Source organism: Podarcis liolepis (genome assembly GCF_965112155.1).
Source record: "Podarcis liolepis genome assembly, chromosome: 9".
In the NCBI taxonomy this organism is placed as follows: domain Eukaryota; kingdom Metazoa; phylum Chordata; class Lepidosauria; order Squamata; family Lacertidae; genus Podarcis; species Podarcis liolepis.
Genome location: NC_139564.1, coordinates 26266281 through 26290520, shown reverse-complemented (window position 1 = coordinate 26290520; position 24240 = coordinate 26266281). Strand labels below are relative to the sequence as shown.

Below are 24240 nucleotides of genomic sequence, written 5' to 3'. Positions count from 1 at the left end.
AGCTGGGTTCTGCCAGCAGTAGTTGGTGTGCTTTGGCGGAAGTCAGTGCGTAAGTTTACACCGAATAAAAGATGTCCGTAAGAAGCAGAACAATCTTGCAGTTTTCCTGTGTGATGTAGAGTTTCTAAACTTGGGTGACCTCAGAATTCCATAATAGGAGAGAAGCTCTGTAAATTAAAGATTCTGGGTAAATACTTTGCAAAATAGCCAAGGAAGAGCTGGAGGGGCGGGGGGCGGGGAGGGAATATTTCTTCTTCCCAGGAGGACTTGTAAACACAAGATAAAGCAATCCAGCTAATATTAGAAAATGTAACTTCCATTTCTTCTATTTTGCAAGTTTTCATTGAAATATGTATTTGACCTCAGCTTTTATCCTTGCAACATTTTCTTGAAGTTTGTTACTTACCTTTAAATATCTAATTCACTGTATATTTCTCTTGGACTCATTACATGTATACCCTTTCATAATTCACTTAAAGGCACCCTAATCACTTAGGTCCAACCTATCTTTTTCAAAACCAGCCATTGGCAACCTATTGCTTCCATGAATCAAGCACAAATTCCAAGGTTACCTGGACCTATTTCAATATATTGCTTGAATCACTGAGGGGAATACAGGGTGTTCGTCTCCACTGCCTTCAATAATTTGGGCACTTTACAAAAGGACATTATCCAAAGTCAACCTGGTCCTTTCCAGTGTTCCTAACTGGGTAATTTCAATAGGGTAACTTACCTAAAATGTGGTCTAATTCAGACAGCTTGTTTCATTCAGTACTAAGGTCTTGTATGTCTGTAACTATCTCTGTCAAAATTGGTCTGTTTAAACAGTAATGCTAAGTATAATTGTCGCCAACACTTTGCTAGTACCACTACGCTTATGGGGGTCTTCTTTGCTGTGTGTTCAGGACTCTGTTTTGCGTTTGTGTTTGCAGTCCTATGAAGTGGCGGGTGGAGAGTGTGCACCTTATCAAAGTATTTGTTTTCACAATTTTTCTCATGCAGGAGATCCCACTCCCATCCTCAATACCTGTATATTAGGCTGTTCTTAGAACAAACAAACAATATACTGTTCTCCATGCATTGATACCTCAAATCCAACCAGTCACATTTTCTTCTTTTCCTTTCCCTCTGACTGGTCAAATCAGAAAAGGAAGTCAAGTTCGAGTGTTCAGATGATGGTGAGGATCTTTATCTGCCAGATTTTTCCTCCTGTGAAACGTTCACACTTAAGAGATGAAATTCTTGCATTTAGAGCTGTTGACGTAGCAAAAGGAAGCTGCAAGACTTTTAAAATACAGGCTTGTAACTTCTGCATCAGTTCAGTATAACATGACATACTGAATTAATTGCTATCAGTTCTTCCAGAGCCAAGGTCACAGACGAGGGTGAGAAACCTGTGTCCTTCCAGGTGTTGCTGCACCTCAGTTCCCATCAGCTCTTGCCAGCGTGGCCAGTGGCCAGGGATGATGGAATCTGTAGTCCATCAACATTTGGAGACCACAGATTCTGCACCCATCTCATAGACCGTGGAAATAGCAGTGCAAAGTAGATGCAGCAATGGCCAGTGCAATTGTTCTGCTACAATATCATAGTTAATCAAAAAACCTTCTGTATAGTCATTGTGATCTTCTGGTATTAAACGTAGATGAGATTTCTGAAAATGTAAGAACATGATAGGGCTCTCCCTTCAATTATATGTTGAGGTGTGTGTAATATGAAAACTGAGTTATTTCTCAAGTCAGTGCCTGGTTCCTGTGAGTATTGTGCAGTATTTGCAACAAACAATAAAATTTAGTCTCTGCTTTTACCCTTTCTCTTACACCACCTCCTGTATTCCACTGCAGGTACCACATGGTGTGTAAATTTATTCCAACATTTAACTATACATTTCATTCCCCTTAAAAAGAGCAAGTGCTTCTGAAGAACCCCTCCTTTCTAGTACTTGTCGTTCTGCTGATGAATAGTAAAGCTCTGTAGGTAGTTCTTGATGGAGGTGGACGACTACATTCATGGGTATTTTACCTACAGATACACGAGCCAAATAAAAACAGAACAGACTACTACCAAACACTGTGCAATGTCATATGAATTAAGCAAATTTAAAGTTGTCCCTTGATTAGCATAGAGGACAAAGGCAGGTAGGAAGTAGAGCCAAGTCAAAGGCAAATGAAGGTGGCGGCAGCAGGGATGTGGAATACACAGTTAGGTGTATGTCTGGGCTGGTAGCAAGTCCAGTGCAAAGCTTAACAGCCAGTTTGCCAAACATACTACATCGTTTGAAACCCACTCAACAGTCCTGTATCTAATGTGCCAGTCACACATTTGTTGACATGAATGTTTAGTTCTGGAAAATAAAAAAAATCCTTCCAGTAGCACCTTAAAGACCAACTAAGTTAGTTCTTGGTATGAGCTTTCGTGTGCATGCACACTTCTTCAGATATCTCTTGCCAGCGTGGCCAGTGGCCAGGGATGATGGAATTTGTAGTCCATCTTCAGATATCTGAAGAAGTGTGCATGCACACGAAAGCTCATACCAAGAACTAACTTAGTTGGTCTTTAAGGTGCTACTGGAAGGAATTTTTTTATTTTGACTATGGCAGACCAACACGGCTACCTATCTGTAACTAGTTCTGGAAGGGTGGGTAATTGCCTCATGATATCAGGACTAACTGTATATGACTATAGTCAGTGTGGTGTACCTGGGAGACCAGGGTTCAAATCCCCACTTAGCCATGAAGCTTACTGCCTCACAGGTTTGTTGTAAGGATAAAATGGGGAGGGGAAGAACCTTAAGCTCCTTGAAGAAAAGGTGGGATATAAATGTAAACACTACAGTCCAGCTCAGTATTCAACCCACTGTCTCTGTGCAGGTAGATATCCTCATAGAAGGACGAGGTTGAGTGAGGGGCTCTTCCATCAAAAACAAGGAAATGGTGAATGGCATATTTTGAATTGTGCCTGGCTCTGCAAAGTGAGCTTCATTTGCAAGAAAATCTTCTTATTCCTGTTTCCAAAGTGTGTCCTTATAGAAACCCTACCCAAACTATACAATCCAACAGTGGGAGTTCTGTCACCCTCTGACTTCAGCAGAAGATGGATTGTGGTCAGCATGCTTGCAAGAAGGGTTTTACCTTTCGACACCCAGTTTACGTATCTCTCCATTGTTAATTGCTTATAATTAAGAATATTGCACAGCTGTTTGTAGGCATACATGTTCCTTTCAGTGGTGCCACCAAAGCTTCCTTGAACACAGATAAAGTTGTTTCCAGCAGAAATAAGTGGTAGGTTTCCAAGGAACTTTTCCAAGTATTTTGTAGGGCTGATATGTTACTTCAGCTCAGGAATTAGGAACTTGATTCTTACCACCCTCACTTGTGGCGAGCCAAGCTTGTCACATGAGCTATTTTCCTTTGCCTGAGGGGTTTGAAATCAACTCTGTGAAAAAAGGCACAGGGCTTTGCATGTTCCATCGATCAGTTGATTGACAATGCCAGCAAGCACCATACCTGATGTTATATGTAATATATGTATGGCAAATGGACGTGCCTTGGCCAAAAATTGACTGAGCTCATGTTAAGTGGGGAACCTAATTAGCAAGTAGTCTGCATAATCAATAAAACTTCTGGGTCTGCCCCCTTTTCTGTCTCCAATGGGAGCTTCCCTCCAAGGGCAAGAACAGTTTTTGGGGTGTGTGGGGGGTAATTCTTATCAGGAGAGAAAGAGCTAAACCTGATCTTACTCCCCCCCCCCTCAATTTATTTACATTTTGAAAGTGCCTGTTAATTGTTCATATGCAATTAATGTTGCATCTAGTTTAATCCTACTGGTAATCTTACACTACTGGTAATACTTCCCATCATTACAGTAAATAAATACTTCCATGGATCTCTCAACACATTTTGTGAGGGGGCTGGAATACAACTTCAAATTGTATATCTGCACTTGTAATATACAAGTGAATGTCTCCACCCTTTTTCGATCGGAAGGATGTTCTTCCAGAGATGAAAGTTGCTTGAGTGATACTTTATATTTGATTCCTGCTCAGGATACCCATATTGACCCCTTTTGTTTGTGATCATTTTGCTTTTCTTCTATTTTTAGAATGATACTTTTGTGAGGGCCAAATTATATTTCAGTTAAGTTTTTGCTTTTATTTATTTATTGCTTGTGAGAGCAAGCAATCCAAACCCATGGTTTTGTACCATACATAAGGGGACCCTGGGAGCCCAGTGCTTAGCTCAGGCCTATTCTAGCAAATGCACATAGTGTAGTTCAGCAAGCATCATATGCAAACCAGCCTATTTTCTTATGGTACACAGAGGAAGGCATAAATAGTGCATTTTCTTTTCTTTTCTTTTTTTCTTTTTTGCACGTGCTATCTTCGTAATTCCAAATCTAATGTAGTGTTTAATTGAAGTGTTTAATTGAAAACACACTGTGAGGAGGGATCCTGAATACATACCACACTTTAAATATATAGTATGGATTTCTATATTTCATTTACCTTCAGAGGCACCCTGTGGGCACAACACTGGGTGTTCAAAATAACTTTGTTAGTATGTATTGCATACAGCGCTACTGGTTCTAGAAGAACAAGTAAACAAAGCAACTTAATTGAAATTTGGCTAATAATGTAGTCTGGCACCTCAGAGCTTATTTAGAATTCTACCACTCTAGGGAAAAACAAACCACCATTGTTGTGCTGCACAACACCATGTGCTTTGATTGCTGTTATTGTAAATCCTATTGAATGCATTGTTAAGTCCCCCATTTTACGTATCTGAATCCTTTTCTGTTCTCTTACTGAAGGCAGACAGAAGCCCAGTTCATACATCATGGTAAGCCATAGTTAATGGTTTACCATGAATGCACAGAACACTGTGCCCTTCACTCCTGCCCTCTAACTAGCAGGAACAACAAACCACTATCTCTGGCTTAACAGTATACCTGCGGTATGCTTCACTCCAAACGATGATTGGTAAGCCAAGAAGAAACTTTGGCTTAACAAAAGGTTTTATGGTGTGAAGCAAACCACAATCCTCAGTTTAAACATAACACGAAGCCAGTGATGATGCTTTGTTCCTCTTTCTAGGCGTTTTCTGCACACTCATGGTAAACGATCAACAAAGGCTTGTGTAGCACCCAAGTATCCTCCACTGTGTTACTTTGTTGAACAGGGATCTGTGCTTGCACTGATGTTATTTCATTTATCTTAAGAACTCTCAAGGCATATCATTCATAATCCCATTTTGCAGGTACGGCCAAAGGCAGTTTATTCAACACTGTGAATTCCATGGTTTACACCCATTTATTTTTTTTACAATCTGGACTAGAATTTTAATGATGTGAATCTCTTAAGTCATGTATTAAAATAGCTACAACCATTCATAAATATAATTACTGCTAATCAGGCCCTCAGCATTTTTAGCATAAGAATAAGAATAATATGGTGGTGGTGGTGGTGGTGATTATTATTACTAAAAATATTTTTTGTACCCCCACCCATCTGAGTGGCTTGCCCCAGCCACTTTGGGTGACTTCCAACACAATATACAAAAACACAACAACATCATACATTAAAAGCTTCCCAATACAGGGCTGCCTTCAGATATCTACAGAAGGTTGTATAATTATTTATCTCTTGGACATCTGACGGGAGGGCGTTCGACAGGTCAGGCACCATTACTGAGAAAGTCCTCTGCCTGGTTCCCTGTAACTTCACTTCTCACAATGAGGGAACTCATTGGAGCTGCACCTCAGTGTCTGGGCTGAACAGTGGAGACAGAGACACTCCTTTGGGTATACAGGGCCAAAGCTGTTTAGGGCTTTAAAGGTCAGCAGCCAACACTTTGGGGAATTGTGATTGGAAACGTACTGGAAGCCAATGTAGTTCTTTTAGGACTGTTGTTATGTGGTCCTATAATAAGAAAAATACACCTTCAATGCCATGGGTTTACAAAATGTATTCCTACCATTGCTTTTTATTTTAAAGCATGACAACCGATACTTTTTGTACTGCCTGAGTAGGTTAAAAGTGGACATCCCATGTAACAACATAAAATATTTGTTCTGTTTATAAATAGACATTACATTGAGTTTTACAAATGGTCAGCTAAGATTTATGTGTTTCCATTCTTGCTTTTCTTTCACATGTAACATTTTACCTTCTCCGTTCTTTGTGTTAGTGGAGCATTAAATATTCTGTATTACTGATCAGCTAAACTTTCTATCTTATTTATATGCAGCTCTGCAGTTTGCTCCTCTTACAGCTGGAGCTGGTAAAACCAAAGGGCAGTTTTCCACCAGAAGATATGTGACAGCTCCTTCTGCCAGTTTTAGTTATAATTCAATTTTACTGAATCTAACTTTTAAATATTCAGTTTACTTCCGTGTGGATCAGCATTTTAAATGCATCTAAGAACTGAAATAGTTTTGGGGGTTTATTCTAGAGAACAATGTAATTAGCTTTTCTGTTGTGTTTAAGGCTATGTCATTCTTGCCTGGTTTAAAACTACTCATGATATTAGAGAGAAAAACAAATTAGTTTTCTTCTTGCAAAGGGGTCTTCCATGCTCTTGTCGTGCACTCTGTGTATATCACTTTAGCACACACTTCCTGGAATACAAAATCATGCCTTTTTAATACATTCTGCCGAAAAACATAGCTGACATCTCTTCCTGCATTGACTTGAAATGATCAATGATAAAGAGACTCTGTAAGCTACAATATTTAAATTATGTTGAATATACCGGTACATTTTGTTTTCTGGTTCATTCAATTGGATCCCAGTTGTGTCCAGAGAACCACCTTGCAGCATGCTGTAACACATTCAGACCTAACTTAGCGCAGTAAGAGTGTTTTTGAAACAGTAAAGCTAATAACCTTTAAACATTTTATGTCCTGCTTAAATATATAGACTTCTGGAGACAACACGTATGACAAAATAAAATGTGTATATGACTTTAATATATGGGCCTCTAGCTTAGTTGACTCCCAAGCTAAACTCAGACCTGGTGCAGTTTATTAAATAGCATCACATCCAAAGACGGGAGGTGGTGAATAGGTCGTTGGAAATGTAGGCCTATTCTCTCTCATTTCCTGCATTAATTGCATATTGCTTGGTTTGAGCTTTTTAAAAAAACCTTAGTAACATAGCTGAAACCATACATGTCTATACAGCACCTCCAGGGGCATTTATTTGTGAACGGCACTGGGAGAAGCTGCTATAGTACCTACTCAAATCTGTTGTCATTGTTGCCTTTGATTTTTTTATAAATTCATACCTCCGTCAGTCTTTATCTCCATATCTATATCTGTGTATAAGTAGTCTATATAGGGAGATATAGATATGATTATCTGCTGTGAGAGGTCTAAGGCTTGTTTGTTTCTATTTTTCTGCATACCTACAGATAAACAACAAAACCAACGTGGTAACCAGCCCCAAAGAAAATATTCCTACCCCAACGCTGGTATACCTGGCTTTTTCCTTTTAACTTGCTTTTGAGTTCTGTTTCTGAGTTTTCTGTCCCCTTTTCCTCCTCTCTTCCCTCTTCCTTGCTCCTTGTTTGCTTTCTAAAATTTTGGTGCTGTTTTTTTCCCCTCTTGGGAACTTGGGATTGCACTTTTTTATATATGCATATTATTTATGTGTGTGTATAAAGAGGCAGTTGATTGTGAAACAGTGTGTTTCTAATTAGCCAATGTGACATGGAAAATGGATGTGGTTGTGCAGTAGCATTGGTAGCCGTAGTTGAATTTCATTGCATGCTGTGTCAGAAAGTGAATAGAATGTGCTTTTGTGTTGCCCTTAGCTCTTCGTCTGATGAGTGTTCCAATATTTATAAAGGAGGCTTAAACAAACTTTCTTCCTACTTTTCTCTCTCTAATACAACGTGAGTGTCAAAATCAAGGAGAGCTAACAAGATTATTGCTAGGCAACAACCAAGTAGACCTTATTCAGCTTCTCATTCTTTACTTTTTTGGAAAAAAACAAAAAAACACAGCAGGGCTTTGCAAGACTTCACTTACTGGAATCAAGAGGCATCTATTTCTAAACCTGGTTATATACCACAGCTAATATAGGCATCCCCAAACTCAGACCTCCAGGTGTTTTGGGACTACAACTCCCATCATCCCTAGCTAACAGAACCAGTGGTCAGGGATGATGGGAACTGTAGTCCTAAAACATCTGGAGGGCCGAGTTTGGGGGTTCCTGCTTTAATACATAGGAGTCATTACTCCATAATAGGCTTTGTCGTGTATGTGTAGCTCATGAGTCATAACCTTGCTTAGGTTACTTATTCTGATTTCTCTAGGCTATGCAGCAAAGCCTCAAAATTAAAAACCTTTCCATTAACAATTAGCATATTGTCAGTGGCATCCAACGTACCATGTTTTGGTAAACCCTTTTGAAGAAAGGTCTTTCCAGTTTTAAAGTACTGGCACCTGTGGTTTTCTGCATGACAGCAGTCCCATTGAATATTCCCCATGGACATTCCCACTACTAAGTATTCTGAAAAGTATTGGCTTTATAGAGTCTTCTACCAGGAATTGCCCAAATGTGTGCCTGTGTGTCACCAACCCTAGAGATACTCCTGCAGATGGCTGGAGGGATATTAGATTCTGAGATGACAGCATTTCCTACCATGAGTGTTAATCTCTGTGAAATGAAAGGATCTGAAGGTAGCAATACTCTTTTGTGCTTAGGGTTTTCTATATCTTTCCCTGAACCTACACATCCCATTTTGGCCCTTCTTTAACCTTTATAGGCTGAATCGTCGTTCTTTAGTAAATTGACCTAGTTTACCATGCTAGTTGCCTTATTGCCCAGTGGAAACTGTGAGCTAATTTTTGGAGGTGGGAGGTTAAAAAACTGGCCAGCAGTTTGATTTGGAAGTCCTTGTGAGAATTGGTGCCTCTTTAGATCTCCTTCAAAGCCCTGCACATGTGTTAAATCATGAATAAGGTCTTTGCATGCTGCTACAGTAGATACGGTGGCCTTCCGTGCTGGCTTGCCAGTTTCATCCTCTGACAGTAGCTAACTTTGCCTTAGCTCTTGTCAGTGCTTAGCCCTTGTCATCTGGCTCTTCTCGTTCTCCTTCTCATGCGCGAGAAATCTATTTACCGAGAACTGTTTTCTCTCTCCTATTTTGTTCTCACTCAGGAGCCCCAAACTACCGTAATCCACAACCCAGATGGAAATAAGGTATTCAGAAAGAACCAATACTGTCCTGCACTTTTCAGATTCCACATTCCATTCAGCTCCCCTGCCAAAAGAAAACACACCCCACGGTGTGTGCATTATGCAGGCTTTAGCTAGGAAATTAGCTACCTGGTATTCAGCCGTCTAGTGAAGCCTGCAGAGAATTGCTTCTCTTGTAACGGAATCCTGCAGAGAGCCCTTTTCTGCACTATTTCTAAGTTTCCTCACCTGTGCCAGAGGTGCTCTGGTAGGAGCTGTTCCACACTTTTGGTGTACATCTCTAGCTTCTAACCTGGAACTTAATGTTCTTGCAGAGAAAAAGAAGTTCCTCCTCAGATGCAGAGTGTGGTTCAGGCTTTCCATATGCAACACTTTACTGAAGTTCAAGAAAGCCACATTTGGAGATTTGTCCCATCTGTTTTTGAGCATGTCCATTCATTGTTACATAACCTTTTATTTTGGGAGGGGGCGTGTCGGGGTGCTTGTTGCAAATTTTATGATGAGTAATGGGCAGCACACAAACCATACACGCAAAGATGATAAATGCCCATGCACTCTTCACTGTGCTATCTTCCATACATTCTTCTGCATCAGACTTTCTTACCTGATGCTCTCTAGATGCTGTGGACTGCAACTCTCATCCCAACCAGAGTGACCGATGATCAGGGACTGGAAGTTGTCATCCAAAACCTATGGAGGGCATCAGGTTGAGGAAGGTTGATCTATAAACTGGTTCAAGTTCCCCACCTCCCCCCAAATAATAAGCATTTCCTGTACATGAATAATAGTTCCAAGGATGAGGCTACTATTGGCCAGGAAAGTAATAGTTCTAAGTTGTGTCCAACTTGGATTTCACCTTCTTGGGGTGTCCTTGGAACCAAGTTTTTCTGTCTAGCTGAGGGGGAAACATTGGGGCCAGGCCAAAAGCAAAAACTTTAAGACTGCAAGGAAACCAGTAGAAGGGGAAAGGGAACTTACTAGCCAGTGGACCTGAAGCTTTCCCCCCGCCCCCAGCTCTGTGCAATGCTCTTCTTCACTGAACTTCAGACGTTGTTCAGAACATCATCCAGATGCTCACATCTGGGCTGGCAAGGATGTTCTCTGGATTCCATGAGTATTATTTTATTGCATTTTTGGTTGTTTGTTTTTTTAATGTCTGCTGTTTATGATGGCTGTGTTTGTTGGATTAGATTGCATATCAATTTCCCCCCCTTTCCTTGCATGGACATAAAAATGGGCTAAGCAACTGTTGAGCCATGGCTGGTGTGGTAGTGCTAGAACCCTGGAATTAGCAGCTTTCCTTTGCGGGAGAAAAGGAACCCATTTTCTATCCTTTTGTCACTGTTGGAGAGTTAAATTTGAAAAAAAAAAGTGTTTGCCCACCAAATTTCTGGTGTAGCTCTCAGTGGTGGACATGTTGCCTATCCCTGGACTAGGTAATCCTGTAATTGGTACCCCATAATTAACTAATCAAAGAAAATGTCACGGTATGCTTGGACATCACTATTCTTTTCTGATTTATTTCATATAACAACTGACAGCTACCCTGTTTTGTGTTTGTGGATAGTACTTGTAGTTCACACTAAGGGCCTTTCTCAAGCATGTATCCCAATTTATCGTATTTATATCTCCAGTTCATTTGCATATTTATTTTACAGTCTCTGGTATATATATTATATATATAAGGCAGATTGTGACGTTTGTTTTGCTACCACCTGCTCATGAACCACATTTTGTTGTTCATATTGTGTTGAAATATGCAGTTTACAGCCTACATTCGCTAACACTTGAATTTTCAGTTTTCACTTGAATAAAAACAAAAAACAAAAACAAAAAAAACAAATGGGACAAAATGATCCATAGCTCTTTGGCATGACTACATCTACTTGTTCTGTACCATCATGGAAAATTGATAAAACTGTTTTCCCTTTCTGGGATGTGGAAACGCCCCAAACTAAAATGAACTTCGTCACGGAGGTGGAAATCACTTGTAGGGGAAATCGCTGTTGAAACGTATCGTATATTGGGTGGGGGGGGGAGGTGTGTGTGGAGCCTTTTTAGCATGATGGGAGGAATGAACATGTCCATGGAGTTGACTTGTGAGGTGGTGCATGGAATTTCGTGTGGTTGTTTGCAGATTATGTAAACATTTTTAAGATTGTGTTAACATAACCTATAAAGCATGATACATCTGTGTTCATGCCTCTTGACTCTTGAGCATTCTTGACAGCAGACAGAGCATGACGGTTTATTTTGAGTGGTTGGACAGATGTTGGGGTGGTGTGACGCTCGCTGATCTATTCATTGGTGTGCATACATACATCATGTCTTTTAACCATCAACATTGCATTAAGCATTGAATTATTTTAAGAACATATAAAAGAACACTGTCAAGGTCTTTTGGGATTCATGTCTCCCAGGGTTTGGGTTTTTTTTACCAATCCATAGAACAAATGTCTGAAACCAGACTTTCAGATAAAGCTCACAGAAATTACTGGCCCGTAAAATTGTGCAGTATACTTGCCCACTCACGACAGTTTTAATCATTTGTGTTGTGAGTAGAAATAAGAAACAGTTTTCTTGTCAACATGAAGGTGAATCTTACTTGTCTCAGGTGACCAGCCAAATTTACAAACCTGTGCTTGATCCACTTTCAGCATGCTCCTAATTCCATGAAGGAAGAGATTTGTCTCACGTTTTATATTGACTGCTTGTTTTGCTCTTTTCCTTGTATAAACTTGTTTTAAAGACAAATTTTTTTTGTCATCTTTGACAGTGTCCTTTTAAGTGTGTAGACTTATTATTATTATTATTAATGCATAAAACTCTGACAGCCATCTGAGATGCTTGTCTTTTTGACAATATGGTGAGTTTAAAAAACAGCGGCCTGAGGAACAAATAATTGTAAACCAGTAGGGAATAATATATCTGTCAAAACAAAGCAAAAAAACATAGAAATATGAAATCAGACCACTTCTGTCTTTAAGCTTCCTTAATAACTTGCTTTCATCTTGAACAAATGTCTTTAAAAAACAAAACAGTGGCTGGGATCCAAAGAGCGACATTTATTTTTAATTTATTGCATTTCTATACTCTCCCCCCCCCCAATATTCCAAAGGTCATGTACAGAAGGGGTCCCTGGATGTTCTCCTGTCCAGGCACTGACCCAGACCCCAACCTGATTAGCTTCAGCAAGGTGGCCCCTATAACTATTGTGATGCTGTTGGGGAATGTCAAGTGAGGCCTTCATTTTTGTTTGATGTTTTGCTTTGAATAGGAGACTGCCACATCATGCCTTTGGTTGCCTTTGAAACTCTCATCTGTTTCAAAAGTACTTTGTCATCAACAGAGTGGGGGAAAGGTGCTGCCACTGTTTGAGAAACAGAACCTCGAAACCCCTTAAATACCTGGACCTTCTGGTTCCATAGTTCTTTGGATCCTGGCAATATTAATGTGAAACCACAGATTGGATTTATATGTCTTACACAGAACGACATTCCTACACTTCTTGTTTGTAAAATGGCTGGTTCTGATGGTCAGCTTAATGTAATTCACCATCCTCTGTCTAAAAAGGATCAAAGGGTTTTAAGAAAACCAGTCAGCCCATTTTTCATGGTTCTTCCCTTACAGTCCTGTGAAGTTCAAAACAAGAAACTCATTGTCTTTAAGCGTTCCTTTCCAATCCAAGCGGATTGCGACCGCTTCAATTTGGCTTTAAGGGTAAAAGCCCATCACCCTCTGTGTTTATTTGTTTGAGTCTCGCAGTCACGTGGTCTGCTTCTGGGCTTTGCATGAGATGTTTGATGACATTGTAAATATAAATAAGTAGTGGAGTAGTAGATCAGTCAGTTGATTTTTCTTATACTTCTCAACAGGAATCCACAGAGAGCTCCAACACAACCATTGAAGACGAAGATGTGAAAGGTATTTAGCTGTACTTGTCTGGTGCATTTCTATAATTTCTTTATAATATCAAGAAAATGTGATCTTACTATTGTACTAGTTGCCAGTGTCAGCACGACCGTACTCTGCTCAAGGCGTAGAAGGCTGGACGTCAAATATTGCATGTGCTTAATGACACAAACAGGGTGGCCAGGCTGAAAGTTGCAGAGAGAATTAATTTTATTACTTGTTTATTGCATTTATATCCCACCTTTCCTGCAGTGGACTCAAGGCAATATGCATGGTTCTTCCTTTCACCCTCACTACAACCCTGTGAGGTAGGTTAGACTGGGAGACAGTGGAGGAACAAATTTCACCGCAGTGACTTTTATAGTTGAGTGGGGATTTGAACCTGGGTTTCCTTCGTCCTACTTCTAACCACTGCACCACACTACCTACCCATATACTCTGTGCTGTAGCTGTAGTCACTTTTGCTGCTGCTAACCTTACCACTACCTGCTGGCCCTCAATTCACCCACTCTGTGGTATGGATTCCTGCAGAAATGAGGATAGGACTACATTAAAGCAAAACAACAACAACAACAACTCACAACAACACCCTCACCATTAGGCTCCTTTTTTGTATCTTCAACAATATGTCCTGTTCTACATTTGCAGCTTCACATGCTCATTTACCACAGTTCCACCACAGAGCTTCATATGGAAATTAAGGCTCTGGCCTGGTTCAAATGGTGATGCTCCTTTGGTGTGGGTTGGGGGCAGGCATAAGATTTTTGTCATCTTTCCTCACCCTCCCACCTATCCTGCCCTTAAGGCCACATGGATGCACTGGCGGATGAATGTAGGGGCGGGAGGAGCGGTCTGCCTCAGGTGCCCTCGGGGGGGGTGCCATTGCGGCCGCCCCTAGGACGCTCAGCGCTTCACGCACCCCCGGGACGCTCGTCGTGCACGCCCCCAGAATTATGCTGCTCCCGGTGCCAGAGCACATAGCTCCGCCACTGCATGGATATCATATTTAAGTAGATTAAATTGAGTGTTAATAGGTCTGAACAGCATAAGAAATACTATAGATAAAATATGGGTCCACACACATGGGCAAAGATTAAATGGAGAGTGAAATTGGCGAAATGGAAAACGTTGAAGAACTGTAAGTTAATGTTGTATTTATCATTAAATAATGGATTTTTTTCCACACTTCTGTTTCAAACATGTTTCTTCACTACTGTTTGTTCTAATCAGCATTTTTATAAACAGTCTGTTCAGATGCCAGTATTTTTGTTTCCTGGCCAGATTTATGTTTTTCTTTTACATTTTCCTATTTTCTCCTATTACTATAACATACTCTCATATTTCCTTAGGCCATCTTTCCCAAACTGGTGCCCTCCAGATATTTTGTACTACAACTCCCATCAACCCCCCCACACACACTTTGCTTGCTAGGGGTGATGGGATTTGTAGTCCAAAGCATCTGAAGAGTGACAGCTTGGGGGAGACTGTTATGAGGGTGTGATCTGTTTTCTTAGTCAGAGATGCATGCATAAGGTTCCTAGCTAGTCTCCCATGAGAGGATGGTAGCCACTTTGATTGCCATTATTTCCCTGTGTGATTTCCCCCTGAAAAAGTGCTTTTTTCAAGGCCACAATCAATGTGCAAAATGCACCTTGGTGGGTTCCATGGCTGCAAAAAAGAAGGGTTTTTTGCGGGGGGCCTCATGTGAAATCAGGGCAATCAAAATGGCTGCCATGCTCTTACAATAAAAAATGGGACTGTGGTGTCTTGGACCTTGACTTCAAAGTGTTGGAGGGTATGGCAAGGCATGAAAGCCCATCCTTCCCATTATCCATTTCCAGAGTCTCCAAGATTGTTTTGCGCGGGGTGGGGGATATTTTAAAAGTATCCAGAGAAAAGAATAATCATGAAGCTGAAGGTCACAGATAGTTTGAGCTTCAGCGCAAGATTGTTCATGGAGCACTGGTTTGACCGTCAGTAAATGGGCAGATTTAATTGTAAATAATAGGTATTTTTACACATCCTTGCTAAAGCTTTTTGGAAAACTATGCAACATTGTAAAGTTAAAAGATACTGGAAGTATAAGAAATGAAATGAAAAAGCATTGTTTTATAATGTGAAATTAGTTTCTTTGGGTACTATAACCCAAATGGTTTTGTTTTGCAAAGGGCTTGTTTCCCCCCCAGTTAATGGTGCTTGTATATTTTATAAGGCTTTTAAACTTGTTACAGTAATAATCTGATGCAATGGAATTAACAATTATGTGCAGGGAATAAATTTATTAGAGAAGAAAAAGTAAGGTATTGTTTTGTGGACACTGCAGATTTAAAGATGAAATTTAAATAAATAGAAGTAATGTTGGAAGTCTTAGGTGTTTGGGGTTTGTATTTTTTTAGGAAGAGCAAATATATTTGTTAATACTATTTATAGCACATGCTGTAGAATGCTTTGCCTTCCTGCGCAGCAGCTATAGCAGTTTCTTCCAAATATGATTGTGTCTTCCATTATTTATTTATTCATATACTGTGCTTTGTATAATGGATTCCAGGGCAGAGAATAGCATAAAACACCAATATATACACTAAAACCATATAGGGAACAATTTGTGACAGTAGCCAGAGATGGGGAAGAAATTTGAATCGGTTCACATTTAAAAGTGACCTCCCTAATTCACAGTTTCCGAAATAATACAAGAAATACAAGAAATAATACAAGAATCAAAGCACAGCATACCTTTGAAAGTCATGCTTTTCTGATTTTGCAGTAATGTGTACAAAAGTGCATGTACTGTCTGCAGAAAAATGTCAGTTGAATGCCCCCTTTGCCCCTTAGAAATCTTCAAAGAATTGAGAAAGTTATGCAGGAAGTTACAGAGGGTAAGGGAGATGAGCAGAGAATGTGGCGATATCCTTGTACCTGCAGTGGTAGCCTCCACTAGATCCCAGTTCCCTTGTTGAATGTAAGGATCTGACCACTGAAACCTGTTTAGTCCCTTTCGAGTATCTTAAGATTTTGCCAAACCAGAAGACTGGGATTCTTGGGAAACCAAAGTCTGCACTGAACATAAGAAGAATCCTGCTGGACCAGCCTAAAAGACCACCCAGTCCAGCATACTATTGGCCAACCCACAGGGCATATGGGAAGCTCGTAAACAGGACCTGAGCCCAACACCACTCTCCCTACTTGTGAATCTCACCAACTCATATTCAGATGCATTCTGTCTCTGACAGTGGAAGCAGAGCATAATCATCATGGCAAATAGCCATTGATAACTTTATCCTCCATGAATCCACTTGTTATCTAACTTGGTGCAGGATACGAAGTCCCACGCTTGTGTGGCGATCCTGAAGATACTAAGAACATGCACATCCTTGAAAGTAAGGATTAGACTAATGGCCAAACGTTAGCGTTCATCAACCTTACAGTCTGGGTTTGTCTTAGTGAAGGCTATAGGACTACTCCATGGGTTTGTGAATCACATTTATCAGCCTAGCAGGTACCTTATGAATGCAACCCGTATTCCATATTTAATGTTGTTTTTACTGATCTGCATTAATTGTAGCTCGACCAGAATGTTACGAACAAACTGACTTAGGTGCACTGGCTACTCTCTCGAGGTAATTATTATTTATCTGGGTAAATAGTGCATATTACCATAGGAAAGTAAGGATATATTCCTTCTGTGCTGGCATCTGAACAGAGACCCATAGTGGTGAATAGTATCCCTTTCGGCTTTTGGGTCAACCTGATTTTTCCATAAAGAGTTCTTGTTGATTTTGCCATGCTCAAAGATGTTCACTTGTTGCGTGTGATTCAATTACCATTTTTGCTTTAGCCTTTTCTTTTCTTTTTCTCCCCCCCCCCCTCACATTTTCATGCCCCACATACAGCTCTCAGAAAGGAGGGTAACATGGAGGTGTCATGTTCTACTCACCATCTCTCTTCTCCCATTGCTTCTTCATCTTACCTGTCGCCATCTTTGTTGTGTCCCAGCGGCCGCTCCTGCTGCCTGTGGCTCCTGAGGATTCTGATCATACTCTACCTGCTCATCTTTGTTTGTTCATATGTTGTGTTTCTTTCCATCAATTCGGCGGCAAAGTCCAAGAAAATTACAAATTCACAGAGTCACTTGCATGAATCTGGGCCCTCCCAGTCCACTCCTTCCTCTCTTTTATGTAAGTTGAGAGGTGCAGACAGTTCACTTCATTCACTCTGTCTCCGCTCCCAGTTGTAGAAATATAATGTTGAGACTTGGCCAGAAACTTGCAGTGGGCTTCAATTTAATGTCTGGATAACCATGTCTGTTTAACACTGGAGGATTCTCTCCCTTCCTTTGATGAAACTAAGCCCATTTGTGACTCTTCTGTGGGGAAGAAAGCCTATTAAAGAAAACATTTTGCCTGCAAAGTTGGATGAATTTGAATTTCATCACATTCACTGGCAGGAAAAGGAAGGAAACTCTTGTGTTTTATAGACAAATCAGTAGCGGGTTTAGGAATGTTTGTGCTGCTGATGTAAAACCAGTGATCTTGTCTTCTCATTATATTCAATAGGCTCTTGGGACATTTGTTGAATTTTTAAAACACTGTTTTATGATTTTGAGCCACTTTGGGGAGATTTTGTGTGTGTGTTGAACAATGGAAAACAAATGTTTAAATAACCTAATTGATAAAATGTAGCACAGGTCAAGGCACACTCCTCCAGGATGTTCTCCTGGACAAGACCCATTAAATGAATGGTAGCACTACCAAGCCCTATTATTCATTTAGTATTACATTTATACCCCACCTTCTCACCAAAAAACTTAAGGTGGTGTACTTGGTTCTTCCCCTTCCCATTTTATCCTAAAAATAATCCTGTTAATCGTGCTTCCATTCATCTGCACCACACTTGGCCCAGGTAAATATCTTGGTAGATGTGCCACAGGTCAGAGATTATAGTCCAATGCAGCATGTTCTCCAGGTCGCACATACACACATACAAATACATCCCTGTTTTGGTGGGGGTGCATGCTTGGTATTTCATGTGCTGCACAGATGGGGTGCATTTTTATTTGTTGCAATTACTTACATCCCACCCTTAAGGGTACACATCCATTTGAGGTGGCTTACAGGTAACGCTGTTACGTTAGTAAAATCATAATAAATAAAAAAAATCAAAACCAAAGACATGAGTTAGCTATACAGGAGCTCCAGTGTATCTGAGGCAAGGGTTGCATTGCTTTTTAAAGTTTATATATGAAGAAAATATTAAATCGGGAAAGGGCATAATGTTTAATTTATGGGTAAACTCAGTAGAAAATGTTGTGCTTCTTGCTTCGTAATCAGAAGCAGAAATTACTTACAGGACAAGTAAACATAAGCAAGGCAAAGTTATACAGATACATTATGAAGGAAATGGATTCCTGTGTGTTTTGTTCTTTACGAGCCTTACTCTGACTGGGTATATTTCTGCTTGGCAGTAGAATATCTCAGTGGCTGCAAAGAATGATGATTCAGACTTGTATAAGGAAAATGAGACCTGCTGCCATGTAACTGCATTAGGATGGAGTGCTGCAAAACAGAATCATAATGGCATGTGGCTGTCCTGTAGAAAGAAAGCATTCAATTATTGTGATGGAGCCAGATGGCAGCTATTGGCATTCACGGGTGTTAAGTATACATAGAGCATGTTGTTAGGGGAATTTATGAGATCCGTAAACACCCCTTACCCATTCTGGGTATAATTTACCAGAATGCTCTCTCCTGTGCAAACCCCACCGAAATGATTAGGAGCGTAAGTTCCATTTGTTTTTTATGGGGTTTGCATACGATAGGCCTCAGAGTTAGCCATTACCATTTTAAAATATTAGTTGGTATATGAAAGTTTTATCTATCTATTTAGCTATCTATCTGAATACATGCATAGATACAAACATATTACATCTCAAGTAGAATAATTTAGTCGAGGTATAAATGCCCCTGTTTGCACAGTGTGCTTGAAAATTCTCCTGTGCACCCAGTGCAAGAGCATCAAGATCTCTGGTTCTCTTGTCCAGCCCCCATTCATTTCACTCGGCCTGCCATGCGCTATTTCAGAATGGCATGTCATTTGTGATTCTAAAAGCTCTGCTTCTATTGCACTTTTAAAAGCATTTCCTGAGATTCTACAGTTACTCTTTCCAGTCACATTTTTAAAAACAAACAAACAAACCCCAACAACATTTACCCCTTCTTTTTTGTAGACGTGTTAGACAAAGGCAACGAGAGAGGCAGGCATTCTTATACAAAGTATTATTTCAAAAGGCACCCATGGGCAAACTGCTGAAATCAGAATGAGGAATTTGTGGCCTTCTAGGCTTTGCCGGACTACAACAACTTCCACCATCCCTGCCCATTGGGCATGCTGGCTGGAGCTGCTGATGGGAGTTGGAGTCCAATAACATTGGCAGGAGGCTGTCGCCACATTGTTTAAAGAAAGTGGAACTTTTTCTGTATAGTGTTAATACGATGTGTTGTAAACCAAATAAACATCAGCAGCCTTATAAAGCTCAGCTACTGGAGATTGAATGCTACCCATAATCTTCTTTTAATAGAGCTGCTATTCAGAGTTTGCCAACATTTAGCTGCAAAATGCTGTATTGGTAAACTTGGGCTGCCATTTTGATATACTAGTTTTGTCCATGTTTTCTTACGGGTAAATCCCAGGCATAGAATCAGGCAGAGTGCTATTGCATGCCCAGTGGAAGAGGCCTATTGCCTTTTTAGTATCTGTGAGCCTTCCAAAGGCATTCAACCCAGATGCTGAAGTAGGTAGATGTTACCAGAATGCTACACTAGATGGACATTAAACTGATACCGCCAAGCTCTTTTTATGTGTTGTGGGAACTTTCAGACTTGCAGAGTTTATTGTGGCATAGGCATTTGTAAACTAATTGGTGCTAGTGCATGAAAGCTTATGCAAATATGATTGTCCTTAAACTCCCACTAGACTCGCCTTGTATGTGTCTACTGCTGTAATGGAATAACATGGCTCCCGCCTGTTTTATTTCTGGCGTGTATTTTCATAGGGTAGCTTTGCTAGATGCACGAGTAGTTAATAAAGTGCCACAGCACTTAGTGTCCTTGTTCAGTCAAAACAAAACAGAAACAAAGAAATTCATCCCTTGAACACATAGGCTTTTTATTGCCTAATTATTAGGTAAACACAGATGACTGGGCATGATCTTTGGATGAACGGAGCATTGTGCCAATATAGTGTCAATGCACTTTTCAGAAGATTGATGTTTTCCTGTCTGTTTCTGAAGCACAGTTCAGCCCAGAAGCAGAAGCCACAAGGACACAAGCTTTACCCCCCCACCCCAATCTGTCTAAAAGTTGAAATTCGTTGGCATCGTGCCATGGGAGAATGGTGCTGTAAGAGCCATCTGCTTTATGCAAAACAGTTTCATAATCTTATCCTGCTCTAAATGATCTGATTGGTCAAATGCAAAGGAGGGCAGCACTCCTGGATCTTCTAATAAATATGTAGAAGAGGGAATTTTTGCAGGTGCAGCTTCTCACAGAATGGGGGCAGGAAATCCCTTTCCACACAGGGAAGATACATGAGTACTGTCCTCCTCCTTTTGATTTGATCAGTCTAAGCCACTCCTGTCCATTTGGTGAGTTGGGACCTAATACTGGGTTGTGCAGTTCTAAACAAATCAAGAAGACGCCCCAATCCATGTCTGGGTGAAAGAAAGGTCTTGTGTTTGGAACCAAACCTCAGCAAATTCAAAACCTCCATTCAAAGTTTTTAAACAGAGGTTGGATAGCCATCTGTCAGGGATTATATAGCTTTGATTTCTGCACTTCAGAGAGTTGGACTAGATAACACTTGGGATCGCTTCCAACTCTACAATTCTCTGTTATTAAAAAAATTATCTGGAAAACTCAGTGGATTACAGGGATACTTCCTAAGTCTATTTCCTAAGTGGCATGTTATGAATATTAGTGGCACAACTGAACAAAAATTAGCAAGCTTCTGTGTTGAAAAGCTATGAATTTAAAATGTAAGCCAGCCTTCCAGAAATTTTCAAAGTGCCCAGGAATGTTGTGTTGTTACTTAGCCACAGTGTGTGGCTTTTCCCCAGCCTGTTGCTAACTGAAACATCTTTGCTGAGTGCAATTCACATAACAACAAGAAAAATAAATAACAATAAATTAAATAAATAATTTTATTATTTGTACCCTGCCCATCTGACTGGGTTGCCCCAGCCACTCTGGGCGGCTTTCCTTTAATGCAAAGCTTCTCATTCTTAAAGTGCTGAGAAGCAAATGTTAATGTTTCTGTTTTTGATTGGATAGGTATTGCGGCCCTTTTCTTTTCTAGATGGTGCTGTTGCTTCCGGAAAAAAAAATGAGGTGACTCTAGATGATGACAAATGTTCACTCCTCTCTCCAAAACCTTCATAAGGAAACTTTGGATTCTGAGGGAGAATGAAAGAGCCCCCCAGGAAAGTAGGTCTATGTCTTGCTTATCTGGAGGTGGTTGTGGGTGTGCCCTGTTTATCAGACATAGGGAGAAGTAAACCCGCTAACACGAATTTATCAAATTTAGAGATATGTTGCCGCCCCTGCCTGTCCCCTGCCCCGCAAGCTCGATCTGAAAATTGATTGGAATGATCAAGTGTTCGAGTTTAGCACTCTAAAAGAAAATAGAAGGGGTTTTCAAAAGTTCATTTTAAACACTTGTTTAAAGCTTTTCCCAAGCTTCAACCTCCATCCTCTTCTGCTCTCCTGCCTCCCTACCCCTGCCTTCATGTGTTCCCCATGAATGAATTGGGAAGGGTGGCCGAGGGGAGGCCTGTGTGGTTTTAAATCATGTTCTAAATCAGCCTGTGCTCAGCTTTTCTTAGTAATCGCTCCCTCCATCACCTGAATGAAAAGATGGGTGCAATCCGACTGGGACAGTGCCAGTGCCAGGAATCCCTCTCTTTTATCACCTGTTTCATATTTTATCGGTACTGTCCTCTCTGATTTTCATTTGAGGATGGGTTGTATCTCAGGGGTAGAGTACATGCTTTGCGTACAGAGAATCTCAAGTTTTATCTTTGGCATCTCCAGATAGGACCAGAAAAGACTTCTGCCTAGTACCCTAGGCAGATGGGCCAGGGGGCTGACTGGTTCCTAGTAATGGTAATTGCCACCACCATATAGCTGATACCCAGTGCATAAATTAGCTTCCTCTTCCTTTTGTTAAGGGGCCTAGCATCCTGGTATGGGCAAGTTGGGAGGTATACATATCCTTTAGTGTGTTTGGATAGCAGATAGTCCATATGCTGACACTCCTGTTTCTCCTGTTTCTCCTTTTTCTGTTCATTAGGGCATGAGGCATTTGCGTTTTCACTAGGTATGCAGAGAGTCTTGGGAGAATCTTTTCTTCTTAGGAAATTGAAGAGAGAATCAGCTGCTTAAAACTTCTGCCAGATCATTAGTGAGTGAATCACAGTGAATCACTTGGAGCAGCAGACACTGGAAAGTAATATCACTGTACAGATGACAGCTTAAGTGTTTAGGTTCGCCATAAAGTCATTCAAAACATATTAAATAAATGTCTCTGGCTTTTTATTTGAAGAAAAAAACAACCCCTACTCTGCAGTAGGAACTTAAATAATTTTCATATGAATGATATGTATTATTCACATTACCTGTTCCCCCAAGTAAGTTTTAGCCAGATCCAGTTTTGCTTTGCTTGAAAAGACTCCTGTCTAAGACCTTGGGGAGGTAGATGGACCATTGGTCTGACTGGTTCCTAAGTGATGGTGATTGCCACCACCTTCTGGTTTCAGGAAAAAACCCAGAAATTGATTTTCTAGAGCAGAGTGACTATCCGTACCATACATTTAAAACAGTCTTATACCACTTTAATAGTCATGCCTTTCCTGAAACAATCATGGGGAACATAGTTTTTTAAGGGGGTTGAGAGACCCCTCACAGCAATACAGATCCTAGCACTCTTAGCAAACTAGTGTTCCAGGATTCGGGGGTGGGGGGAGGATGTCTGCTAAAGGGACATGAGTGCTTTAAATGTATGGTGTGGATATGATCATATGGCACAGCGGTCTTCCTTGTAGAGGGTGATACAGTAGATTCTAAACTTCTTTGGAGTCACTATATGAGTACAGGAATAAATCACTGCAGCAAGAAGCTGTATTAAATGCCCTCAACCTCCTTGCATACATACATGCATGCATGCATGTAGAGGGGTTGTTTTGTTTTTTGTAGAGTCTTGGGTCAAAATGCAATACTTGCCCCTGGCCTATGCCTTCCTCAACCCTTCGGAGGACTTATTGCGACACACAAGCATTCCTGGCAGCATAAGCATATAAAGTGAAACGGGAGGATTATGCTAAAATAAAGTAATAATATTTGGAATTCAAATTAAATTCCAAAGACTTAAATTTTCTCTTTCAGCTTTGATGAGTTTTAGATTAAGCTCGGTGATCACCCAGCTGCTCAACTCTGAACACATAAACCGTGCAATTGGTCTGTTTGCAGAGGTTGCCAGCACTCTCCATCTTCCATCCCATGATAGTTACCTTCAAATGTGTATGAGCTGGTCACTCCTTCTTGCCAGTAGGGATTCCCAACTCTGGTTCATAAGAGCAGCACCAAATTTGTTGCATGTGTACAACTCTGAACCCAGTGTGCACACCAATTAAGCCAGAGTACATGATTTAACTCCATGCCTTCGAAAAACTTTAGACTATCTGACGCTTGATTAGGAAGGTCGACGGCAAATCTGTAATTCAAAGACCAAGGGCCAACCTGAAACATGCATGGTACATGTCTTTGATTCAGTAGATGTTGTGATGAGCTAAGTTTGGGTTGGATCCAGGGTTGTTGCTCCATACATAGAAGTTCCTTCCGTTCATGGAAAGAAAGTTGTACTCACAGAAAGACCACTTGCATGGCCACAGCTCCCCTTCTCCAAGAATGGGTGTGAACAGAGAAACATCCAGCCCTGATCAATGGTATAAGCACCAACTTAAGGCAATTAGATGCCAGGCTATCTCCTATTAAAGAGGTAGGGAACCTGTGGCACTCTGGTTATTTCTGAGCTACAACTTCCATTCTCCCTGATCTTTGGCCACGCTGGCTGAGGCT

General features: G+C 40.6%; 1 protein-coding gene across 15 annotated transcripts in view; it reads left to right on the top strand.

The window, feature by feature from the left end:
* The window catches only part of CAMK2D (calcium/calmodulin dependent protein kinase II delta), a 142561-nt gene that overhangs the window by 105888 nt on the left and 12433 nt on the right, over positions 1 to 24240 (top strand). For 4 of the 15 annotated variants that reach the window (XM_083459250.1, XM_083459254.1, XM_083459243.1 and 1 more), the window contains 4 exons: positions 1146 to 1178; positions 7410 to 7469; positions 9164 to 9205; positions 13078 to 13126. In XM_083459250.1, the coding sequence (XP_083315376.1) occupies positions 1146 to 1178; positions 7410 to 7469; positions 9164 to 9205; positions 13078 to 13126 (184 nt within the window). Of the gene's footprint in view, positions 1 to 1145; positions 1179 to 7409; positions 7470 to 9163; positions 9206 to 13077; positions 13127 to 22456; positions 22686 to 24240 lie in introns of those variants that run through there. The other 11 variants (XM_083459245.1, XM_083459246.1, XM_083459247.1 and 8 more) reach the window with 6 other exon arrangements.